This window comes from Nymphaea colorata, chromosome 10, assembly GCF_008831285.2.
Source record: "Nymphaea colorata isolate Beijing-Zhang1983 chromosome 10, ASM883128v2, whole genome shotgun sequence".
NCBI classification, from domain to species: domain Eukaryota; kingdom Viridiplantae; phylum Streptophyta; class Magnoliopsida; order Nymphaeales; family Nymphaeaceae; genus Nymphaea; species Nymphaea colorata.
In genome coordinates this window covers 16821438-16846188 of record NC_045147.1, presented here as the reverse complement: position 1 = coordinate 16846188, position 24751 = coordinate 16821438, and the positions used below count along the sequence as shown (strand labels likewise).

General features: G+C 41.2%; 3 protein-coding genes and 1 pseudogene across 3 annotated transcripts; 3 read left to right on the top strand and 1 right to left on the bottom strand.

Moving 5' to 3' along the window:
* The first annotated feature begins 1366 nt into the window (after window positions 1–1366).
* On the top strand, window positions 1367–8103 carry LOC116263025 (protein POLLEN DEFECTIVE IN GUIDANCE 1). Its single transcript, XM_031642593.2, has 11 exons — window positions 1367–2218; window positions 3589–3746; window positions 4319–4422; window positions 5007–5095; window positions 5213–5286; window positions 5377–5527; window positions 5620–5787; window positions 5918–6015; window positions 6116–6238; window positions 7121–7189; window positions 7275–8103. The coding sequence occupies exons 1-11, from the start codon at window positions 1540–1542 to the stop codon at window positions 7479–7481; spliced, it is 1920 nt and encodes a 639-aa protein (XP_031498453.1). The 5' UTR covers window positions 1367–1539; the 3' UTR covers window positions 7482–8103.
* Window positions 8104–12989: 4886 nt separating this feature from the next.
* On the top strand, window positions 12990–15106 carry LOC116261900 (probable methyltransferase At1g29790). The gene has a single exon (XM_031640829.2). The coding sequence runs from the start codon at window positions 13424–13426 to the stop codon at window positions 14726–14728; it is 1305 nt and encodes a 434-aa protein (XP_031496689.1). The 5' UTR covers window positions 12990–13423; the 3' UTR covers window positions 14729–15106.
* A 3191-nt stretch (window positions 15107–18297) lies between these two features.
* On the top strand, window positions 18298–20377 carry LOC116262657 (RNA-binding protein Y14A-like; annotated as a pseudogene).
* A 530-nt stretch (window positions 20378–20907) lies between these two features.
* Window positions 20908–23343, bottom strand: LOC116261703 (putative receptor protein kinase ZmPK1). Its single transcript, XM_031640506.2, has one exon. It carries the CDS (start codon window positions 23341–23343, stop codon window positions 20908–20910), a length of 2436 nt encoding a protein of 811 aa, XP_031496366.1.
* Window positions 23344–24751: the final 1408 nt, after the last annotated feature.

The following is a 24751-nucleotide window of genomic DNA, read 5'->3' as shown; positions in this document are numbered from 1 at the left end:
ACCAATCGGTTTTCAACGTGACTCACATACGCATCGAAACCGAGGAGCCAAACCGCTGATCTCACCGACATCAGCTCTTCATCTTCTCCTGAAATAAAACTCATGTTGTTTCACCAGCAGAGTCAAAATGGAAAGTTGATTTAGAGTTTCGTGCAATATTCTTAAGCAACAGCGTAATCCTTCGGCATCTATATCACCTACTTGGAAATTATTTTGTCTCCAGTTAAATTGTCCTGTAAATTTATACTATCTTCTCTTATCCTGTGACATGGCTTGCTTATGGTTGATGCATTGTCCTTGTGTAATATTATGCAGAAAAGATTCTACCCGTCTTCATGGGCATAAATTGTTAGATCAAACCATGCATGTTTGTCTCTAGATAGGTAGCCCTCTCACCTGGTCTTAGTGGCTGCACCCAACTCTCCAATTGCTTGTAATTCCTCTTACCATGGAGGAACAGAATCCAAAGCTCACCACCTCGACTAAAATTTCAGAACCCTGCTATTACATGAGAGATGGATTTTGAAGAATGCACTAAGAGAGAGAGAGAGAGGGAGAGATGCATGCGCCACTTGGTGCACGCAAGATATATATGCCAAAAAAAAAGGGGTAAAAGTTGGGTATTTTAAAAATTATTTAAAAAGAAATGTCCTCTTTAGTCTTTTTTTTTTAAAAAAAGTGCTCTTTTTTATTAGTCAAGGGCATTTTGGTCATTAAGCGTACTGGCACCCAGAAAAATGATGCACCGGCAAGCGCACATAACCAGCTCCGATGCATTAATCCAACCTTGAAAATCACACTTCCATACAAGTCAGTCGGTACAACTCTTTTGATTGATCGATAACCACAATGCTCTTTCTCAGCAGGAAAGTCAGCAAATTTGGACGTGAAAGATAAAAGAACCCTAGAGGACAACTCCAAAACATTGATGATTGAGAGCCAGGCAACCATTTGCTCATGTTTTGGCTGCTCAATGAATTTCATGGGGCCTGAGAGCTTTCTATTTGACAAGAATGTTAAACATATCTAGGTTGCTGTGCACAAAAACTGTGATCCTGTGGAGAAGAGAAAGTATCAACTCCAACAAAAGGTAGCTAATCTTATAAAGGGAGACAAAGCCATTGTACTTAAGTTGATGCATGAACTCAAGCAACACAAAACTCATGGCCGCGGGTGAAAATATATATATATATATATATATATAGATGAGGAAGCAATTAGAAGAGGGTATATAAAGTTTTCAAACTACTGGCGATTTAACGAGAGGTTGGAAGTTGGAAGTCCTCCCCTATACATATTGCGGCCGGCATATTGAATTTGAGAGGAAGTCTGCGGCAAATATGAAACTATAATAATAGCGACTAGCGAGCCTGACGTGCTTGTCACGCTCCGGGGATCGGCTCGGTTGCCGCCAACTGAGAGAGAGGGAGAGCGCGCGCGAGAGAGAGAGGCCGCAGTCATCAGCCGTTGGGAACAAATCCGTCGTCGTCGTCATCTCTCTCTCTCTCTCTCGCGCGCGCGTGTGCTGGGATCCCATCCATGGACGTGAGGCCCAGGGGGCGGAAGCTTCCCTTTGAGCTCCTCGCCGACGAGAGCATCGGAGAAAATGTAGGGCTTCTTTCCGGATCGCAGTCAGCGGCTATTACAGAGGAGCTGGCCGATGACGGAGTCTCGTTCCTCCTGGAGAAGAAGCGGAAGCGAAAACGGAAGAGTAAAGGTTCCAAGCTGAAGGATGCCGATGCTGGAGATTCTATCGATGCCACTGCTACCAATCGATCTGGTTTAGCCTCCGGTGAGGTTCTGGGACATGGTGTTGGGGCCGATCGTGCTGAAAATCTGGAGATAGCCGTCGTCGAAGGCTCAGTATACCCTAGAATTGAGCCTGTTGCTAACGAATCTTTGATCGGAGAGATTAGGCCATTCCAGTCGATTTGCATGGGGGGTGTCCAGACGGTGTGCTTGGAGCCTAGTTTGGAAAATTCATCGGTCATGCCGATTGCTTCTGTTGAACTAAGGCAGCGAGCAATGAATGGGAGTCATGTAGGCAGAGATTTGGATTCGAACAGGTCGGGGGGTCGGTCAGATGCACATGCAAAGGAGGATGACAGTGCGATGTCTAATAATCTCGGGAAGTGGGGGTCCCTGTCCAACGGGAATGCACGTCTGGAAACAGAGAAGTCCTTAGATTGGAAAACTTTAACCACAGATGATTCGAATTGTAAGCCTCTCTATCTTGTTTCATTTCGTAAGTGTGGATTTAATTCATTGCTACCTTACGGAAATCCCATCAACGAACTGGTTATCTTTCTTTCAGTTATAAAGTGGGCATTTTGAAGGACATCACTTTTTTATTAATTGGGGTTGAAATTGCGCAGCAAAAATGATTATACTGATTTTCAGTTATCAGAAGGATACAGTTGTTTGAGGAAATGAAGATTTGTTGGAACAAGTGCCTCATTAAGCATGAATATAGAACGAACGAAAATAGGGGATGCTAATGTGGGTTTGTCATCTCCAGTAAAACAGAGGAAATCGAAATATTGCAGTAATTGTTGTGGTTGGGAGTCTTCTAGCACAATGAAGATATGAGAAACTAACTGTGAATAACATTAGTGTAGTTGCAAAGTGACGGGAGTAGCTGGGAAACATGACGAATAATTGAAAGAGGCCATGATGCCCGTTAAAGGACAAGGCAATATGTTTGACATAACCAAACGTTCCATATATGTTGCACAGATCGAAATGTAATTCGACTATAGGAACAGAAGAAGAAGATTTTTTCCGAAGAAAAAGAAAAAAAAAAGAACATAGATAATGGAAGCCTTACTGGCTGACTGATGGAGTTAGGATGCCTTATCTCTTACCACTATTCTTTGGTACTGGGTTTAATGACCAACATGTTATACCAGGCCATCCTAAATATTTGAGAGGTGTTTTCTCTTTACAATAGACGGTGAAGAAGAACATAAACCTTTCTTGGAAGTCAAGTCCCATGCTTAGTGACGTTAAATGATGGTCGGAAAATGTACCTAAAGCCACCAAAGTTATATGGATACCCATAATCAAAATGTTTAGGAGAAAGAGAAGTAATTTAGTTGTGACCAAATAAAAAGAACACTGTAAAGTTTTAAGAAAGATAAATTTGGGCTTGATAAAAATTGATCGAGTCCAAATTGTACAAAAAAGTGTTTATGTGTTGACTGCATTCAGCATGGCTTTGATTGGGTACCTGCCTTGTCCAAGAGTGCACCTGTGTCCTGAACTGTTGACGTGGATGCTGCAGCCTTTTAGGCATGTCTATGTGACATAGATTATAGGATACAGAAGCTCCGCGGGATCACAGTTTATCTCGCAGTCAAGCAAGTGACAAAGCAAACTACACAATAAATGCATCAAGCATCTGGATTGGATAGTGGATAGAAATAGAATACCTCAGGTTGTGGTGTCAGATCTTCCATTGATTTTTGTTGGCACATTCTGGTGTGCTTTTGAGATAATTGTTGTAGAAAACCTGTTTATATGCAGCCTTTTGTTTCTTCAGTCATTGTTCCAATTTTGGTTACATAGTGAACCTCATGTCTGACCCAGATTCAAGCACCGTGCCCGTAGAAAAGATGCCATTGCAGTATTTCTGGGGGGAGATACATGGTGGAAATTCTTTAAGGATAACAGCATCTGTTGGAAATGAGAAGAAGAGGCAGAGGGTCTACAATACAATGTTTCATGTGCCATGGAGATGTGAACTGGTTTATCACTGCTCTCTGTTCTTTTAGCATTGGATTATATTCTTCTTCTCATTCTTTGGTGTGAAATTGCTAATTATCCAAAGTGTGAATTTGCTTCCTTTCCTTACTGGGGGTGTTTCATGATTTCATGGACAAAAAGTTTGACTTACGACTTGGTGTATGCAAGAAGAATAGTCGATCAACATAGCTTGTAGAATTTATAAGGCTCATATTGAGATTAGGGTTGTGAAACATGTATCAGCTAAGTACATACAATTGGGGGATCAGATTTGGACAGAAGACAACCAAAAATAGACAAGTTTGCTTAACCAGTTCATTTGGAACGGTGAATCTTTTTCAGCATTGTAACTCTTGCATTAAGCATCTTGTTGGTGCACGCTTGCCTCCTTTCTTTCAAGCATGTACTGAGTACATTAGTATTTGTCTTGAGCCTTGCAATAGATGTTCATTTATCATGAATTTAAGCATGTTAAATTTACAACTGAGTCCAATGCTAAATTTCAATATTTGTTCTCAATGTAGTGTACATATGTTTGACGGTTACAATTCCTAATGCATTTAAATCTGTGCAGCTAATTAATGTTGGATTCTTCGTCTGTCTTGATTCTTTTCTTTCATTGTTGACAATCATGCCAGCTCGGATCATTATGACCTTTTGGACATTCTTGAATATGAGGTGAGAAACACATTCTTGTACTTTTAGTTATGAATATCTATTGTAAAATCAGCTCATGTTGTTCACCTGTTTTAAACATTTATTGTTTTATAGCTTTTATTGGTGTCTATATATGCATAGAGCCATCCTGTATCCAAGTTTTTCTGAAAATGTTCCAAGCAGCACCCATACTATCACTTAAATCTGTATCCATGTGACATAGCTTGGGAGATCATTCATGAAGACTAAGATAATGATAATACTTTTTCGTATAATACTTTTTCCATATGTAAGAAAGCTTAATGTGAATCCATAATCGGAAGAAGCTGGATTGTATATTGTATTAGTCAGCTCATCGAGGATGATGAAGCAGGTTAAGTCCTGCATTGAACATAGACAGTAAAAAAGAAAGTAGGTGTTCTTCCATATGCCAAAGTGCTATACCGATTACTTCTGGTTCGTAGATTTATTCAGATCTTGTTTGAGCTGCTTTGTTACCTGTTCTACCGATATGACAACTTAATTATATTTTCTATTTTTAAGAGCAGTCTTAAACCAAACAAAAATAGTTTGACTGTAAAATAATTTATTAATAATTCTGGCAGGCAGTTCAAGAAGCCTTGTGCAGCCGATTTATCAGACTTCGGTTGCTTTGTGGTATTGATCTGTGGTGTTACACTGTTGCAGGCAATAGGTATTGTTGGAGAGACATTATCTTGTGTACTTGTAGTTTAGTTTTCTCTATGCTCTTGATGTTTCTTTACTTGGTTTGTTGATCTAAGAATTTTTTTTCTCTTTCTTTGTGAACTAGATATTAGCCTTATATATCATATTATTCGGGGGCAAGGTACACTTAAGCTGTATGTGGTGTACAATGTTCTAGAGGTGAGATATTGTCCTTAACTGTTTACGCATAGTAGCATGCTTGTGTCGGAGTTTTTTCTATTTTTCTAGATTGATACCTTTTCATTGCAGATATTTGATAAACTGTGTCAATCATTTGGTGGGGATGTCGTGCAAGTTCTATTTAATTCTGCAGAAGGGGTTGCAAACTGTTCACAAGAGTGCATGACATTTGAGCTTATGAGGTTCATCTTGGACCAGACAATAGCTGTTATTGCATTCAATATCCTTTTTATAAGCACTTAATTTATTTTTATATGATTTTTTATGTCCATTACTGGTGCTACTGCTGCTGGGTTCCTTAGCACGTGATAATTGTCCATTCATTTATCTTATTAGCTCAGGCAATAACTTTGTCTACCTGCATCGTGGCTCATAATAATGCATTACTGGCTCTGCTAGTCTCAAACAACTTTGCAGAGATTAAAAGTAATGTTTTCAAGCGCCTTAGCAAGGAAAATCTCCACATGCTGGTGTACTATGGTATGCAATTTTAGTTGCTTGAGAAATTTGATGAGAGAGAAAAATCATTATTTTTTTGTGTTTTGTGTCTTTCGCTAAATAAAACTGTTGTTATTATCAATAAATTGTCTTTTACTTATTTATTGAACAGATACCATTGAGAGATTTCATATCACTGCATACATCATATTTGTACTAGCCCAGAACATTTTGGAAGCAGAAGGATCTTGGTTTGGGAGTTTCCTTACTGTAAGTTCTATAATGTCTTAGCCCATTTATCAGAGCCAGCTGATTCGCTCCGCTTTTCTTTATTCTCTTCTGAGTGTATATTCTCTGTTTTTGTCTTCAGAATGCAGCCCTTGTTTACATGTGTGAGGTGGTTATTGATATCATCAAACATTCATTTCTAGCCAAATTCAATGACATCAAACCAGAAGCTTATTCTGAATTTCTGGAAGCTCTCTGCAAACAGGTGAGATTGGCTTCCTGCTTTTTCTGGATTTCAACTTGTTGAGTTTCCCTTTCATTATTGCGGATGTAGATATGTTGGACTTCAACTGATTCTAGGTTGTGAGCTTGTCTCCGTTTAGGATTTCCACTTGGTCTCGGATGTAATTCTAGAAGCTCGGTCTATCTAACTCTAGATTTCGTCAAATGTATCTGGTTTAAAACATTGTTGAATTTTGGATGTAGTTCAAACTTGGATTAAGGTTTGAATGTGGAACTAAAAACTGAATCTCATTGTTAATCAGGTCCGAGGTTTCTTTCCTACACCTTAATTGTATCCAGGTTTAGTTTGGATCAGTTATTGAATAATCTCATACATGATATTGCTATTAAGTATTGGTTTCTTTTCTGGCCTCCAACAGTTTGCAACTTTGCATATTATTGTCATTGTACTGAAAGTGGTTTACCTTTAAATTGGTTTCAGCAATGTTCATACTGTACAAAATTGTGCAACTAGCAAGTGGGTCTATGTTCTAATTCTTGACATTTTCATGGATGTCCAAGTTGTTGACCTTGAGATTGGATTCAAGTGAAACTTAATATGTCCACTACCCTATACCAGATGTTTTTGTAGTTGGATCTGCTTATATGTTCTATTTTCTTTTTGCTTCTTCATTGATGCTTATTGTCTATATTGGTGATTGTAAATTGTAAACTGGTAATGTAAATCCAATCAAGAAAATTCAATTTCTTGAAAAAAATAAAAATTTCCTTCATTTTGTCAAAGAAACTATAAAACGATTCTTGAATTTGTGAATCGTTACTGAAGCTCACTGCAGGAAAGACTTGCATAATTACTTGATACACTCCTGATCTGATCAGTTATTTCTTTTGCTTTTCATCGTAGACTTTGAATGTAGAGCCTGAGGAAGGCCGGAAACAATTGACTTTTATCCCACTAGCACCTGCTTGCGTGGTATGTTTCCTTCTGTTGGGCATAAATATCCAACCTAATGATCTGCAAGAAGATATATACTAAATTCCTTCTCGTGGGATTGTAGGTCATCCGGGTCCTAACTCCAATATATACAGCTCATTTGCCATATTGCCCTCTTTGGTGGAGGTTTTTCTGGATATGCATATTGACATCACTGACTTATGTCACACTTGTAATCCTGAAGATAATGGTTGGGATGGGCCTCCGCCTTCATGCCACGTGGTACATCAAGAGGTGTCTCAAAAAGAAACAACACCTCCATTTTGACTAGGTTGGTTTCCTTGAGGATCTTGGTGGCTGCTATATCGGCTTCTTGCTTCTACTCAAATGACCCGACCTGGTGATCATGATTCCATCTATCAATTTTGTGAAGCAAGAATTATTTCAGTCGGCCATATAGATTATGGCGATTGATGCGCTGATCATCACTGGAAAAAGTTACCTTCTGCATCTCTGGCAGAAAAATATGCGCGTGTATGTTCTCTTGCTATATCTTTGATCATTCATTAATGCATTTTCTCAAACTCACCAAAACTCTTGGTGGTCAATCTTTTCTACCTTAGCCTGGTCAAATTGTTATCTCTGGCTGATGGGTCTGAGGTGAACTGTACCAGATGATTACACTACACATCTACTCTGCTTCCAGGAGTTTTGACTCATTTGCAGGATATACTTGAGATTTTGTGGGAGCAAACAATTTTGGAACATTTTCTGATTGTGGATTTTGCGAATACTGTACCTTATTGAGGATTTTAGATGGATCTGATTATATAAATGTCTTTATGAGCTCTCTGAATATTGGCTTGTAACCATCATTAGTCCACGTGCAGTATTATTAAAATGGTTGTTCTGTTGTGGACAGCGAGCTGTTTATAGAATTGTTGTTCATCTCATTTTGTAAGTTTCAACGTTTCAACCAGTAAGTTACCGCCTATATTTTAAGGCGTAAACCAACGCACTGGCATAGGCAATAAGTGATTTCCTACTGCCCAAAGTGCAAAATTCAGTACTCTGAACTGTATTAGTCTTGCCGGAATTTTTTCTTATTATTTTGCTGTTACATCTATGTTTCATCTTTTAGAGTTCCTTCGTCATGTGGACGGTGGACCAACGCTCAGCCTTGTCGCATGGCTAAGATTTTTTTTTTCTTCCATTTGACAGACTACCCACTGCGCTAAGGTCTCCAGTTTATCATTTTTCTATAAAACAGTGCTTCAGTTGCTGGATTTTCTTTTAGTTGAATGCAACCTTTTACGCGTGCGCGTACCTTTCTTTCTTTTTTCTTTTTCTTTGAGTGTGAGTATTCCAGTGCCATTGCTACGTTTTAACCATCAAGCATCGTAAATAGCAGTTATAGTAGGTGTGGAGGGGTCTACCTTCATTTACCACTTCAAGGTTATTCAGTCTCAAAGCTGGGCTTCTTTCCAGGAAAGGATTGGGTTACACTCAGACGTATGTGCCTTTTAGTTACCTAATTGCAAAGGCACTCATGGTCCAGTAGTGGATCTCAAGTGGTCTCTTTGGGAATGGGATCCCCCTGTACGCAGTTTACTGATGGTGATCTTTTCCGGATCGTGAATAAACAGGTGGACTATGGATTCTCTGTAAGAAATTAGGGTAGGAGGCTTCCTGAAGGTGCGAATCTTGGTGAGATCCGGTGAATCAGGCTATTGCCGGTGATGGTGCAGAATTTGGGAAAACATCGGTTGTTGTAAATCAGTCATTTGTGGAGTTTGATAGACCAGAAACTCGTAGACACGCCTATAGCTGTCCCAAGCAGATAGACCAGAAACTCGAACATACAATTATAGCTGTCCTAAGCAGACATTATCGAGTAAGTGCGTGCATTAACATGCTCATTTCAACCATATGTAACAATTTAATGTCAATAATCACATCCTAACCATATTATATTTGAATGTCAAGCATGATCCAGTATAATTATACACACAATTTATAGAAGTCAAAATATGACAATAATTGGATTGGGTTAGTCGCCATCTGCCCATTGAAGACCTCTTCTCAACCGGGAGAGGGTGGCGTTGGAAGGATAAACCATCCGATTGGCACTACATGGAGTGCTACCTTATTTACGTTCATGTTAGTATACAAACTCTTCTATGCAAATTTTTGCTCCTGTGCGGCACTGCCTATGTACAGTTTTGTGTTTCTTCGCATTGAAGTTTGGTCGGGGTTTGCCTATGGGAACTATGTTGTTAAGGCCTTGCCTAAATGTGACTCCACACCCATCGCCTGTGCCCACCACTTGGTGACAAGATACGTATTGGCACCTAGGCTCCATCACCCCTAGTCCATGGGAAATTGAAAGTCACATTCCCTTTCAATTAAAGTTTCTTAATTGACTAGGTATTTTTATGTACTGTTGTTGATTATGCTGTTATATATGTACTGTTATGTGTACATACTATTAGTCTGCTATATAGCATTGAGATGCCTTATGCCTGTTACATGTATACATTAGCATGGTTATGTTACATACTTATATCATATATTATATGTATTGTTAATTTGTTATACTTGTTATAAACTTATATGTATATACTATATTGTAATACAATTTGTTATTCTTGTTATATGTATTGTAATATGTGTTATGTGTATATATGTTATTTACAGTCCGTTATACCTGTTATATGGTATTGCATCAACCTATTATATGTATATACTGTTAGCCTGTTATATAACATGTTGTATTGTGATACCTGTTATATCTATACGTTAGTATGGTTATGTACTTATATGTATTGTTATTGTTGTATACTTATATGTATACTATTATGTATTATTAGTTTTTTTATTATATTATGTCTTTTTTAAGTACAAACGGATTAAAGCCTTATTGCAGATTTACATTCCTTCTTCTAGATATGAGATTTAGTTTTTTAAAATTACATTTAATGGGTAATGTTTAACTTCTATTGATTTTTCATATTCAATAAAGTTAACAATTAATTTTGACTGTTTAAGTTGATCATGCTTGTCATATTCCTACTCTTCACATTTCAAATATTAGTAATAGTTAATCAACATAACTTCACATATTAATGTAACTATAATTTTTTTTTTTAAAAAAAAAACCTAGGTCTCACCTGGGCGCCTTGACAACATAGCTATGAAATTAGTTCTATCTCTTCTTAACTGTTTCCCCCACATTAAATGGTGACAATCAAAGGCTAAAAGGTCAGGGTTGTTTAAATTGAACTCATAGGATTCAGTATATTATAATGGCCTCTTGAAGCAGTTTTTGATAAAGATATGATGATTTTATTGTATTTGTTTAACATATAAACATGAATTTTATTTTTTCAAATGCGGCACAATGTGTTTTTTGAGATATTAGTACATACATATAACAGCTAGAACTATATAGTTGAAAACTGCATAATTAATTCAAAGCTTATTTTCTACTAAGGAATAGGTTTAAAATATTTCCACAAAGTTGGATGCACGAAAAACATATTCTTATGAAAAGGTGAACTTTTTGCGAATGTCGGCTCTCTCAAGAGCACAAGACAGACAGTCTACTGACCTTGAGGAGAACTGACTGCAAGTTTACGTTTCTTTGCCTACTCTAGTCTATAATATGGAGAAACTTATGTAATAATGCCCTCAGTTTTTTGCCATAACACAAAGAACAGGCCGACGCTTTGGTTTTCTTTCAATTGTTACTAACTGCCAAATGGAAGCTCACCCTTGTCATGGACCCTTCTCTCTGTTTTGTAACTCAGTCATCAGTGAAATCTGCTCAGCAGCATCAACCTCTTTCAAGCCTCAAGGAAAAATGACAAAAAATTAGTTCTATAATTAAGTTGAGGCTATTACTTGGACAAGTTATCAGGATCAAGAGATGAGTCATATCAAGAAATTCAAAAAACACAAGGATTTGGTGTTGATATCACGATCGAAGGATGGACCTCTAAGTGAGAATTGAGTTTACAGGTTCACTTTATTTGTACCCTTTGATAAAAGATAAGACGCTGATATGCAAATTGAAGCATAACGAAAGCATCACCCTCATGGAATGAAACCCTGGGGGATGATGGAAGGGAAGGTCAGAACTCGGATCCATGCTTTTTACCGTGTTGCATCAGTTTAAAATTCGCACTGCTGAGATCCACTGTTTTGTGGAGGCCTAGACACAAATCCGATGCTACCAAACACCACCTTACTTCTTAAATTGCCATTATCTTGCACATGTGGTTTTAGAAAGTGCACTCCTTGTCAAGGTTTGATTTGTTTATTGTGGAAATTGCCACTTAGAATAAAGTCCTTGCCTGATAGATTGCGAGATTGAGAATAACCACATCAGATATTATAATCTCATCAGATATTATAATCTTTGTGCACCATTTTCAGAAGACATAAAAAAATGAAATGTGGTGTTGAGATTCTTCTATTCAATATGATTTAAATGTTGACATAGAAAATATACAAGTCCATATCGTCTGATTTGCTTGGTATATATTGTAACATTCTAGCAGTTTAGTCTCGTATCAAAGGTCGTGAAAACTCTTCAAGGGTTTATAAAATGGATCATTATCATAAATGGTTGTTTTGGTTCCTAGCCTTTTTAGGGTTAAAACTGAAACGGCTATGAGAGCGGGTTGGGATCCGTCGAACCATGAACCCGAGCCCAAGAGTGGGTTAGGTTATAAATGAGTTATCCATGAGAACAAACTTCCAATATAACATGCACAAGGTCGGATCTCAAGTCCATGGTTGAAGATCTATGATTAATGACATTTTCTTAAAAGGACGTAGCAATTGTTGATTCAAAGGCCATGAAAGAAGGACGTGCTTGCAAGTTGCAGCATCATTGGCATGCACCCTTTTTATTTATAAGAGCAGCCTTCTTCCATCCACGTTCTTACTTACAGGGTTGACCTTATATGGTTGAGATCTACCAAACTTTAGCTTGTCACAAGAGTCAAACCCCAACACATAAGTGACAAGGCCTAAATTATTTGTGGCTTTTCCTCTTTTTTTTTCCTCCGCCTGTTTGGACATAGAGACGGAAGTCAAGCCCAGCTGATGCCGGCCGGCCGCCCGCCTCTTCATTCTTTTTGACCTGGATCTGCTGCCTAACTCCAGCTCGCGAACTAAAAAGCAAATGTTTGGCACAGTTTCTTTTTGCATATTTATGTTTTATGTATAAGGTTTGTCAATTTCTTCCTTCGGATTTGAACAGAAGAATCCTTTAACCTCAAACCATCCGGTTTGACTTAAGCAATCCAAAGCATCTCTCAGAATTACTCGAGTGATTAACATCTTACTACTTTATTAAGGATGGAGTAGGGCAGTCATGGACAATGAAATTCTAGTGCTGTAGAAGTCAGTTTTAAATTAAGATTTTGCATGAACATAAAAAGATGCCCCCACCTTGAGCATAAATCTTAAATCGATTTAGAGAAATCCTCCGCTGTTCAGGTAATTATAACGGCATACTCTTTTTTAGGCTTTAAATGCATCCAATAGTCCAGATTATAACTGTCATGTAATTAAAAGCCCTTCATGTAATTTTTTTTTTTAAAAAAAAACGTTACAGCAAGCTATCATCACTAATATTCACAATTTATACAACTCAATTCTTTATGTAAAAGAACGTTTTTATCATGTAAAAGATTTGCTGCCACTTAAACAGTAACAAATTTCCCCGAATTTTTTTTTTCCTTCTTAGGTTTGTCTTCATTTAAAGAATCAAATGGTTCTTTTACATTAGTTTTGTATATTAGAATATCGATCATGGTGAAGGTGCTGCTTTGGAGTTAAAGATTTGATTACCGTTCTGTGCACGAGATTTTAGCAGGAAACGCGTCGGATCGCAGTCACACTCCGACCGTGTTTTTCCAATCGAGAGGAATGCCAGATAAAGATGGTCAGACGTCTTCCTTCCTCTGCCTCCCCACGACCACCAGCAGCAGCAGCAGCACCGGCAGATTCAGGCTCGCCTAATTTTCAGAATACATCCAAGGGAGTGCCTACTCGGAGCTGCCAACCCCTTTGACTCTGAAGAACGCGAAGACAATGCTCTTAAAATGCCACCATGACTGCATATTAATGTCATTCCCTGTTGAGCAAGACAATCTCCAACATCCCCATCAATCCTCTTCCCGATTGCTCGATCCCCAACCAAGTCCAGTTGCTATATAGAGAAGAAAAAGAAAGAGCGAGGGAGAGCGGAAGGGAGGAGAAATGGATGCTAGCCCGCGATCCTTCTCCAATAATCTCTGCTTCCTCCTGCTCTGTGTGCTCATCTCTAATCTCCTCACCCTGTCCCTCTTCTCCTCCGACAGCCCCTTCCGTCAGAACACTTCCCGCAGCTTCACTGAATCCCTCCTCAGGGCCGAGGAAGAGATAGACCGCCTCCGCGACGAGCTCCGCGCCACCAGATCCGCGTCCGGTCTACTTCTGCAGCAGTTATCTCAGTTGGCCTCCTCCCTCCCCAATGGCACCGCCGATTCCCCTGATTCGGCGTCTGACGCCGAAGCCGACCTCCTCCTCCCCAAGGAGTACCTCGAGTTCGTCTCCCCCAAGAAGCTGCCCCTCGGCCGGAATTCCAACTTCGGGTCAGACCACATCAACCCACCCGCCGGCCGCGCCTGCGACCAGTTCCCCGAGGACCTCGCCCGTTACATGAACTACACCGTGGGCGGGCCCTGCCCCGACGACGAGCTCCTCGCCCAGCGCCTCCTCCTCCGGGGCTGCGAGCCCCTTCCTCGCCGGCGCTGCCGCTCTCCGCCCGCCCTTCCTGCCCGTTTCGTCGAGCCGGCCCCCTTCCCCGCCTCCCTCTGGTCGATCCCCGACGACTCGTCCGTAGTCTGGACGGCCTACGCCTGCAAGAACTACTCGTGCCTCGTGGACCGGAAGAACCAAAAGGGGTTCGACGATTGCAAGGACTGCTTCGACCTCGGCGGCCGGGAGAGTCGCCGGTGGGTGGGGCCGGTAGCGGATCTCGACTACTCTATCGACGATGTGCTGGCGTACAAGAAGGGGACAGTGCGGATCGGGCTGGACATCGGCGGCGGGACGGGGACGTTCGCGGTGAGGATGAGGGAGCGGAACGTGACGATCGTGACGACGTCGATGAACTTCAACGGGCCGTTCAACAACTTCATCGCCTCCAGAGGAGTGGTGCCGCTGTACCTGTCGATATCGCAGCGGCTGCCTTTCTTCGACGGCACGCTCGACATCGTCCACTCCATGCACGTCCTCAGCAACTGGATCCCGACGCGGCTGCTGGAGTTCGCGCTGTTCGACATCTACAGGGTGCTGCGGCCGGGCGGAGTCTTCTGGCTCGATCACTTCTTCTGCCTCGAGGACCAGATGCACGACGTCTACGTCCCCATGATCGACGCCGTCGGCTTCAAGAGGGTCAAGTGGACCGTCGGCCGGAAGCTGGACAGGGGCCCCCAGATGCGCGAGACGTACATCTCCGCCTTGTTGGAGAAGCCTATGACGGCCGGAAAGCAGCGCCAGCGCCGGCGCGGCTTTACCTAGCTGATAATCCGTCTCCCACGCACTTCCCTCCCTCGCTCACTGCTGCCCAAGATGAGCCCCCTCCATGGCTGCTGGGCTCGGTCTAGTTTATGGGCTACACACCCTTTTTCGATTCGAACGTGGAAGGTCCTTTCTTCTTGAAGCAGGAAAAAATTCAGTTCGATGAATTATTTTCTAATAATTCGGGCGTTTCTGTTGCTGCATATCAGAAAACAGTGTCACCCAATACCGATCTGTATCGGCCAATCATCTAAGCGATACGGGTCGTTCAAACCTTTCCTTTTTTAATTTAGGTTAAATTTTTTGTTATTTTGAGACTAATGCACTGCAATTGGGCTAGATCCGGCAGAGTGTTCATACATATATATATATATATATATTCCTCGATTCCAACGCAATCACAAATCTATTTGGTTTTCCGGATTCAACCCATTTGGAATCCTTATGTTCTTAAGCTTGTGCTTGTTTTTAAGACCCGGACATGTTGCATCAATGCAAGTCGGACCATGTCATTGACTCATCATTGTATTCTTACTTGGTTGGCGTTTAAATGGCAAACACTTGATCATATACGAAAGTGTGAACGACGTGCTCCGGTAACAATTCACGTCTCATCTGTACATACAAATTTTCATGAATACAAATTTGACAAATTGATCATTGAGAAATCAACTATAATGATTTTATGCATTTGTGTAGTCTCACTAATTTCAAAGGACAAGCGTGAATTTCCAAGGGATTGAGTGTCATAATAGTTGGATTTTAAACTAAATTGGCCAGGCTGCCATTTCAGTGAATTGCCGGATTGAGCAATTCAATCGAATCAGTTCTTAATTAGTATCGGTTTTAATACATGTAAGAAGACATTCAGTCTGGTTACTCCGGATTTTAAACCCGTGGATCTATGTGTATTGACCTGCCATGCTTTTGCTAATTTGACAAAAGATCCACGGTAAAACCTTATGGTTCATCAGATCTTATTTTATTTATTTGCATTAAGAAAAAGTTGGATTTAAGATGGAAGGGTTCAGATGTTAAATTTACGGTTTTAAATTTTGAGAATCTCAAGTCTGATGCTGTCAATTACCCCCTAAAAGTACATGCTCAGTTTTGAAGTTGAAGGTTCCAAGTTATGAACATGTTCCTAAGTTATACCATCTTGGTTCGCAGTTTATCCTGGAGATGAATGAGAAGCAACGCAACCATGAAGCATTTTCCACCCAGCAAAACAGAAATCTCTTTACGATAAACAAATCAATTCCGCAGATTCATTATTTTTAAGTACTTTTTCTAAGAGATCAAACTGATGGCATATACAGTACTTGAATTTATACTGCTAGTAGTATTATTGACAAAAAAAAGTTTACACTGAAATGGGTATCTCAATGACTGTTGAGAACGAACCAAATCGAATGATCTTATTTTCCTGTGTTTCTGACTCGCTCCTCCCAAACCAAAGTTTAACAAATTGAGTAATCCGACCACGCAAACCATTGATGGAAGATTCCTCAATTTTTTTTCCACAGGTTTATATATTTCTCATGAAAAGAATGACATTTCTGCTGAAAATACTGTGGAATTGGACCTGCCACCGCCGGTAGGAAGGGACGGTGGTAGGATAGTTGTTTGACGGTTTCAGATCTGAATCCTCGCTCGCCGCCGTTGTCTCGTTCGTTTGTGATCTACGGCGGGCAGAAAGGGAAGAAGGGGAGAGAAGGCAGAGGAAGATGGTGGGAGCGGAGGTGGAAGCGCTGAGCTTCCACCCGGATGGATACGGAACCTTTAGGCGCACCCCTGCCGAAACTCCGTCCACCGTCTAGTCTTCGGGGAGTTTGATGGTGCCAAGAAGACTAAGGGGAGGCGTTTCCGCCAGGCCGACTTTGATTCCTTGGTGTCGCTGGTATGAGTTTGCGGTTTCCTTTCTCGAACGAGGCGATTTCTTGTCTTGATGTTTCTCCTCATTCCTTGTCTTGATCACGTTTGTACCGTGTTCATCTGGATAGTGATACCACTTTCCTGAAAGCTCATTTTGAGTGAGATTAATTATTCACGTATCAGCGTTTGGGATTCATTAGCGAAATCTTTGATGTCTTGGGGCTTTCTACTTCAGTCTACATTCATGTATCCGGAAGTCCTTCGTGAAAGTTAACCTGCACAGTTTAGATTAGCAGTAACACGATGGTTTGACAATTACTGCTAGTTTCTGACGATAGCTGGAGTTTCACATTTTGAAAAGCAAGACTGTTGTGCTTTTTGCTCGATGGTGTACTGCATGATCGATAGCAGCTAATGGACTCTAGTAAGTATATAAATTAAAAGTCTTGCTGTGGAAAGCACTGATAGGATCTGCTGTTAGCATCTTTAAGTGCAGGTTTCAACAGAACATTTATACTGCTATATATCTGGAATTGTTGCTTAACTCTCAGCTGGTTCCAACTTCCAACCTATGTCACACGGTCCTGCCCGGAAGGTCCTGCCCTCGTGCCAACATGTCTGGACATGGGTGTGGTATCTATATGGGTCTATTTTGGTAATTTTTTTTGTTTATTATTTTATATTTTATGAATGTGAATAATGAATATATTATTTGTTTGCTTAAAAATCTTATTTTTGTCCTATATATATATATATATATATATATATATATATATATATATATATTTTACACACACACACATGGACACGACACACCTGTGTCACCCGTGTCCACGACCACATCTGTGTGTGCACTTATGACTGCTCCGACACTCATGTGGCATGGGTTCCAACTCAAAAGAAATCCTGCAAGGTACATCAAGGCTCAGAAATATGTAAATGTGCTCCAATGTGGAAGAATCATCTGTGCTGAGAATGCAACAAATTTCTGATAATTCAGGACTTGCTTTTTACAACTTATCTTTGAGATCACCGTAGTAGAGTTCCTTTTAGGGCCAAGCATGAACCAGGAGGTGGTGTGTTTTGTGCCGTCACCACTTGGTGGGCAATCTGGAAGGAGCAGTAAGGGTGCTTGTTGGAGTAAAGTTTTGGGCTTCTCATATTCACAAAAGGAACTTCCCCTGTTGTACTGTTCAAAGGGAATGGGGAGATTCAAAGTTTGCTTGGAGGAGGCTGTGATTTTTGGCTTTCTGTAGGATGCGATTATTGTTCGTTGGTTACTGCTCGCCTTCCTTCTGTGCTTAATTTCTGTTGTCAGTGCTATCAGTTTTCTTCTTCAAAAGAGAAAAAGTATCCATCGTATTTTTAGTCTTGTTTATTAGGGGATTAAAGTTCAAATTCGTTCTTTCTAGTCACTTGTATCTTTGCCCAAGGTTTGTCACTTGATATTGGTGTTTCTACAGTGAATGAGGGACACCCCTGCTGCTTTCTTTGCTGTTGAATTTCTGAACTCCGTGTTTAATGTCCTTTATTGTATCTGTATCACTTCTCTTGGACGCTTCTTCTTATACCAGGACTCGAACCCCTACTACCATCTTATGATACTACCACAAGGCCAGGATACAATTGTATCTATATCACTTAAACAAGCTGTATTTTAGCCTTCCTTTATATTCTTTCCATTCCTTGTGTGATTCTGTTGGCATTGTTGTTCCTCAGAAGAAGCCGTGGAGGGCTGGATTGTTTTGGTTACTGGAGTTCGCGTAGAGGCTCAAGAAGACGGCTTACATGCAAAATTTAGAGACTGTTGGGAGTTCAAGTCTTTAAGAAATTATAGCTCAATCTTCATAGCTTGTAAGGGTGATTATGGTTCTTTCTCTGTCCTAATATGCCTGTGTGAAAATAGTGGGGTTTTTGTTTAGATTGCTCAGTTTTCTATATAAGAATGTTTCATTCTTAGATTGTTATTTTCACTTACTCCACTCGATTGGTTTTCCTTCATCGATTGTGAGTTTTCAGCCATCTCTACTGTCTCAGAAACAGCTTTCTGGCAGTACTTTTTCGGAAGGCACTGATTGTTGTAAGTGATAATACTTAAAGTAGACACTGTACCAGTGACTGGATTTATGATTCGGGATGCTGTATATATGAAAGACCGGAGAAGCATGTAATCGTGTCAATAAAGTATTCCAATAAATATTTGACAGTTCAGCACTCATGCCATCATAAATTGAAAACAAAGGTCCAATACCCTGGAAAGTTTCTCCCTGGACCTCTTATATCTGCTAGCCGTCTTGAATGTTCATCCTAGCTTGGTCCTTTTCTTCTGGTTAAGAAGCCAAACTGATGGCACAATGACATTTCGGTTTGCCCTTAAAAGCGCTCATGATTTCAGTGGTTTCTGAGGTAACATTCACTTAATGCACCTGAAGAAAATTTGTAAAATTTTCCGTGGTTTTTCAAACTGTCTTTTTTAACAAGTCATGCTTGGCTGAGGTGAAGTATTCTGTTTCTTAAGGATTTCTCTGTCTGAAGAGGAAATACTTTTCCATTCCAAAGCAATATACCATGTCCTACATTCTAATATTTGATCATCTCCTGTGCTGATGGTGCTGCTTTGAGTTTAATGGGGAACCTATCTCCCAGTTCGTTGACATGGTATTGAAGTAAAAAATTGTCAGAAGAATCATCTGCTGAACTTCAACATGTAAAAAATAGTAATTGTGTTAAAGACAAGTATCCTTTAGAATTAAAATAACTTTTTCTTGTTGATAAATTCACATAAATCAAAGGTGTACCATCACAGATTATGGTGTTAATGTACCACAAAAGGATATACAAAATTGCCTTTCTGTAATTCTGTTCTCTTGTGTGATGTTCATATTAACAAGGAACTGGGAGGACCCGTTTGGGCATTCTTGTCTGTACCCTTCGTCCGCACACTTTCAACACTGCATAACCAATTACTTTGTGGAAACTATTATGGAATGGTAATTTTACAAAGCTCACCTAATATTTTGTGGAACAATGGATATATGCTTAAGTCTGAGTTTCCTTTATTTAACTACTTCTTGTATATGTAATTCCAGCGATCAAACGTAAAATATTCAAACCTGAACCTGTTTTGTATTACCCTTCAAAGATTTGGGCTTGTTTTATGAAAAATTTAGTTAGAAACTTCTCTTATCATGCATGGGCAATTTTCCACTGCCAGGATATTAAGGTCGACGGAATGCGGTATTAGATTGTTGGGGTTTCAGTACCATGGAGATAAAGCATCATTTTAATCCTTTTAAATGGCCATTCCGGTGTACTAACATGACCTGATTCGTTTACACTTGTAGTCTTTCATCCTCGGCTGCTTGAAATTTGTCAGATCCTGGTTTGCTTTGACCTAGTAGAATTCTTTTTGGCTTCCCAGGATTCTGTATCGAGTCTTGTCCACAATTGTTGCTTAATTATCTTTTGTTTGGTAGATAAGTATTTTGGTTCAATAAAAACGTGAATGCAATACTTAAGTTGTTTCGGCACAGGGCTATTCATTGATTGTGAGAACATAGAGGAAGCCTGGGTCGCCATAGATGAACCTGAATGGAACTAAACTACTCACTCAAACCATTTCTGTTGATTGGGCTTTCAGCAATGGACCCTTTAGGCGTAGGAACATGAGGAACTTATTACCTCGATGTTGACCCCTTGTTTTGTTATTGGTAGTTGTTATATTTTCAGCCAATCCAAAGGTAGCTTATATTCATTAAGGCTCTTGTATTTGCTTATTTCTGCAGGTCTCCCCGTGGCCATTGTTCCAAATCGCCTCCTAGAAGAAGATTCTGAGGCTGCCATTTTTTTTTATGAAACGTGGGAATCTTGGTTGAGTGCGGGGTGGGCGTATGCTTATTGTGTTTGATCACAGTTTCTTTGTGCCGGTGCAGGCCTTAATGTCCTACAGTAGTTGTATCGTATTTGGGTTTGATCTTCCAAGGTTTCCTCGAGCTCTATTTTCCCTGGTCTTTTCTCTTGTGCAGTGGTTTGAAATTTGAATTGCGTCATGGTAACAGAGGTTTTCCCCATCTAAACTGGAAGCTGTGCTGAACGTTGACACGCATAACGATGAGCCTATATACAGAATCTGTGAATTGGTACTTAGCTCTTTCTGAATACCATGGTTTTCATGGTGTAAATGCCAAAAAAACTGCGGCTTTCATGAACTAATGCTGAAGAATTTTGTTGTCTTTACTTTTACAATCTTGCACATGCAGTTCCCTCTCAGATGTGAGGAGATGAAGACTGAAAAGGAGGAATGGTTATGGGTTCTTTTCTTGAGGAGCTATCCTACTTGCTTGGCTGCTGGATTCTGCTAAATAAAAAACGGTCGGCCTCGTTGGTTCTTTGATCTCCACTGCCCCTTCCAGCATCTTAGCAACCTTACCCATGGAAGGCCTCAATTCAGGCTGGTCTTGCAAGCACCACATTGCTGTTTTGACCATCCTGTCGACCAATACATGATTCTGCTGGTTGTCAAATGTCTGCAGCAGCTGCGGGTCGAGAATCTCTTCGATGTTCTTCTCTTGGTACACCTTATTGAACACCCACTCCGGGAGGTACCATTCGTGGCTCTCTATAGAATGCCCTTGCTGCTGAAAGCTCCGAATCCCAGTCAACATCTCAAGCAGCACTACCCCGAAACTGTATACATCTGCTTTTCCTGTTATCGGTTCTGATCCAAGCCATTCTGGTGCAATGTACCCTCGAGTTCCGCGTATCATCGACATGGTCAAGATATCTTCCTTCTTTAGGAGCTTTGCCAACCCAAAATCTGATACCTTTGGGCAAAAATCCTGCTCTAACAGGATGTTTTCTGGCTTGATGTCACAGTGAAGAACCCACTCTATGCATTCTTCATGTAGGTAGGCGATGGCCCTTGCCACACCCACGGCGATCCGATAGCGTATGCTCCAGTCAAGCGTGGGCTTCTCTGGCCTCGATGCCGTCTGTTTCTCATCCCCCATTTTTTCAGGGAAAATGTGCTTGTCCAGGGAGCCATGTGGGACGTACTCATAGACCAGCAGCCTTTGCTGCTTTTCGGTACAGAATCCCCAGAGGTGAACAAGGTTGAGGTGGTGCATTCTTCCGATGATCTTAACCTCTGCCCATAACTCAGCCTCGCTGCGGGGGGATGTCTTAAGGCGTTTCACGGCGACCACTCGTCCGTCTGGAAGTTGGCCTTTGTAGACGACGCCGTATCCTCCTTCGCCGATTATCTGAGAGAAGTTGCTTGTAGCAGCCTTGAGTTCTGCGTAAGAGAAATGTTTGGGACCCCCTGCTGGGAGGAACTCGAAGCCGAATGCGTGTGATAAGCTGGTGTACTTGTTGTGCCTGCGAAGGAAAAACCAGAACAAGGCCACGCCGCAGGCGAGCTCGATGACGAAGACAGAGAGGACGATGGCCAGATTCCTGGTTTTTGTGTGTGATCGCTTTGGGGGTTCTAGGATTCGGATGGGAATTCGGCATGTGGTGTCTAGCGGCTTGTCCATCCCTGTGAAGTTTGAAGTGGCAGACTCATTCGCAGGCACGCGAAGATAAAATGAAGTTTGCGTATTCGGCGACCAAAATCCGTCCAGCAGGCGATCGATTTGGTGAACACAGTATTGGCTGCCGTCATATTTGTAGGCGAAGCCGAAACACCGAGGATTAGCTAAGCATTTTGTTTTGCAGGTAGCAAAATCCGGAGTTTTGAGGTCTGTTTGGTTTGAGCCGCCGGTGAAGTTGACATAATCGAGTCTGATGAATTTACTCCCTCTGGGGTCTGCCGGGAGTGGGATTTTCCTATCGCAGCTGCCGGCTGGGGTCTCCCGGAATCCGGGTGGGCAGATGCAGGAGGGGAGGTTCGTGATGGTGTTGCACTTGCAGAAAAAGTTCGGGCCGCAGGTGCCATGGATGTTGCACACATCTGCTATGGCATTCCAGACCACGGTCCAGTTTCCCGAGCCGTGTTCCAGAGAATACATTCGTAAGTTCCCATCGGAGTCCAAAGTTAGTCTCCGCAGCCTGCTAGGGCCACCGAAGTCGGCTGATAAAATAGGATTGGTCGGTGTGAGCATCTTTCCATCAGATGTAAAGTTTAAAAATTTCCCCAGGGTCCAGTACTGATCTGATTGGTTGAGGACCAGCACAGTGGAGTTGATGAACTTGTATCTGCCGGATGCATAATCGGTCGGACTTCGGCTGGAGACAAGGGTGATCCCGCTTTGTGGAAGTGGCTGGTTGGGGAGGATGGTGTCTGTCGGGTGGTTGAAGCTCATCCAGTCGCCAAACTGGAGGTTGCCACCATCATCCAGGAGCAACCTCGTTGAGTTCGGTTGGTTGGTTCTGGCATCAGGCCAGAGGTTCTTACCCGTGGCCGGGTGCGTCAGGACCAGTTCTCCGGTGGAGGACAAGACCAAAGAGGCAGAGCGATTCACGGGGAAATCGCGGTTAACCGCCCACACTACTGTCTTGTCTGTAGCATTCTGGCACCAAATGGCAAAAAAGTGAAGCTGTGGCGTGGAGGGCAGGGGTCGAAAGCCGGCGGCGAAGGTGCCGTTGGGAGAGACAAGGATCTGGTTCTGGTCGATGCGCCACGGGGACTGAAACAGAGAGAGAAAGGGTAGTTGTTTCTGAGAAGAGATTGGAGAACAGAAGCAGAAGATGAGAAGGAGGATGAGAATTTTGGTGGCCATGGAGCCTTCATTTGCAGCCATGGCCTTCCTCTGCCTTCCTGATTAGATAGAGGTACGGGACGGTTGTTTGGTTGGTTATAGCCGCCGTGGTTTTTTTTTTTTTTTCTTTGGTTATTGTCAACGCATGCCTTGGGACAGGGACTGGTCCTCTTGCCCTCCATCCTGTTAAAGATAATTCCCAATTCAGGTGCCCATCTTTTAGTTTTTCCCCCAAAGCGGCAATTAACTTTTCTGAATTTCCTGATAGCGGTGTACTCTATGATCTAAAGTGAAAAATCTGACCCCATCTTCTAAAAAAATTGAAATAAAAGGCAAAAAGGCAGAGTTCATTTGGAAACATGTGGCGTTTTATATGTTTAATTCGAAGTTGATAAGCATTTGTTTGCTCTCACAATGAAGGATTTTGCTATCATTTTTCACTTGAGTTAGGTATAGGCGGCATTTATTTGAAAGTTGTAATAATGAGACTCTGGTAACAATTAAGGCTAAATCATTGGTCCCTGATGAAATTCCTTTGTTGTTTGTTGTTTAACAGCCGCCTCGAATATCAATGAAAAAGACTCAATGATCGGACCTAGACCCGAAAAGTCTGCGTCGGGTCCGATTGGGTGGCTGTGTGGACATCCCCACAAAGTTTGATGTCCACATTATGTTTCGTTAATTACAGTTAATTTAGATTGCTAATCTCTCCAGATATGGTAACAGTTTTATGCAAGTGAGCCAACATCCCATTACATCAGAGTTCAGTTTGCCTATACTTGGGTTGGCTCATCTTTTATCAATGGCAGAGTTAGGATTTTTTTGGTCGAGCGGTACTTCCTTGCTTCTTTCCGCATTCTTTTCGTCATACAATTAAAATACATTGAAGAAAGGAATCTGTGAAGTTCAATCTGTTGATGACATCTAGATGATGGTTATGATTTTCACAAGTCATTTGCATGCAAATTTGAACATATCGGATGTGATGCACACAAAAAAATATCATGCCTTGTCTTGGGCAAGCAGGTGATGCACATGGGACTCCAACTGCCGACTGCCCACCTTGCAGACGGGTTCTTCAAGCCCTTTATAAACTAGGTTTTATCGAAACTGGATTTGGCTTAACTTTAATGTCATTCAGATATTCCCAAGTAGAAGCTGTTCGGTAATAGTAACACATGGTTATTATTCCATGAATGTACCCCTAAAAATACGGTAGATTCATTCAACATTGTAACAATGTGTTCATGAATCTGTCTTATTTTTTGGACAGATGTGAGGGACAGTAACAATGTGTTACTATTGCCAAACAACACCTTTAAGATTGTTTAGCTAATAGAAAAGGTTCATGTTTAGTGATTTATGAACCTTCCCTCATTTTTTAGGGTAGGTTCATTGAAGGTATGTTATTGTTCCATTAGGCAAATGGGCCCCTAGTGTTATCAATTTT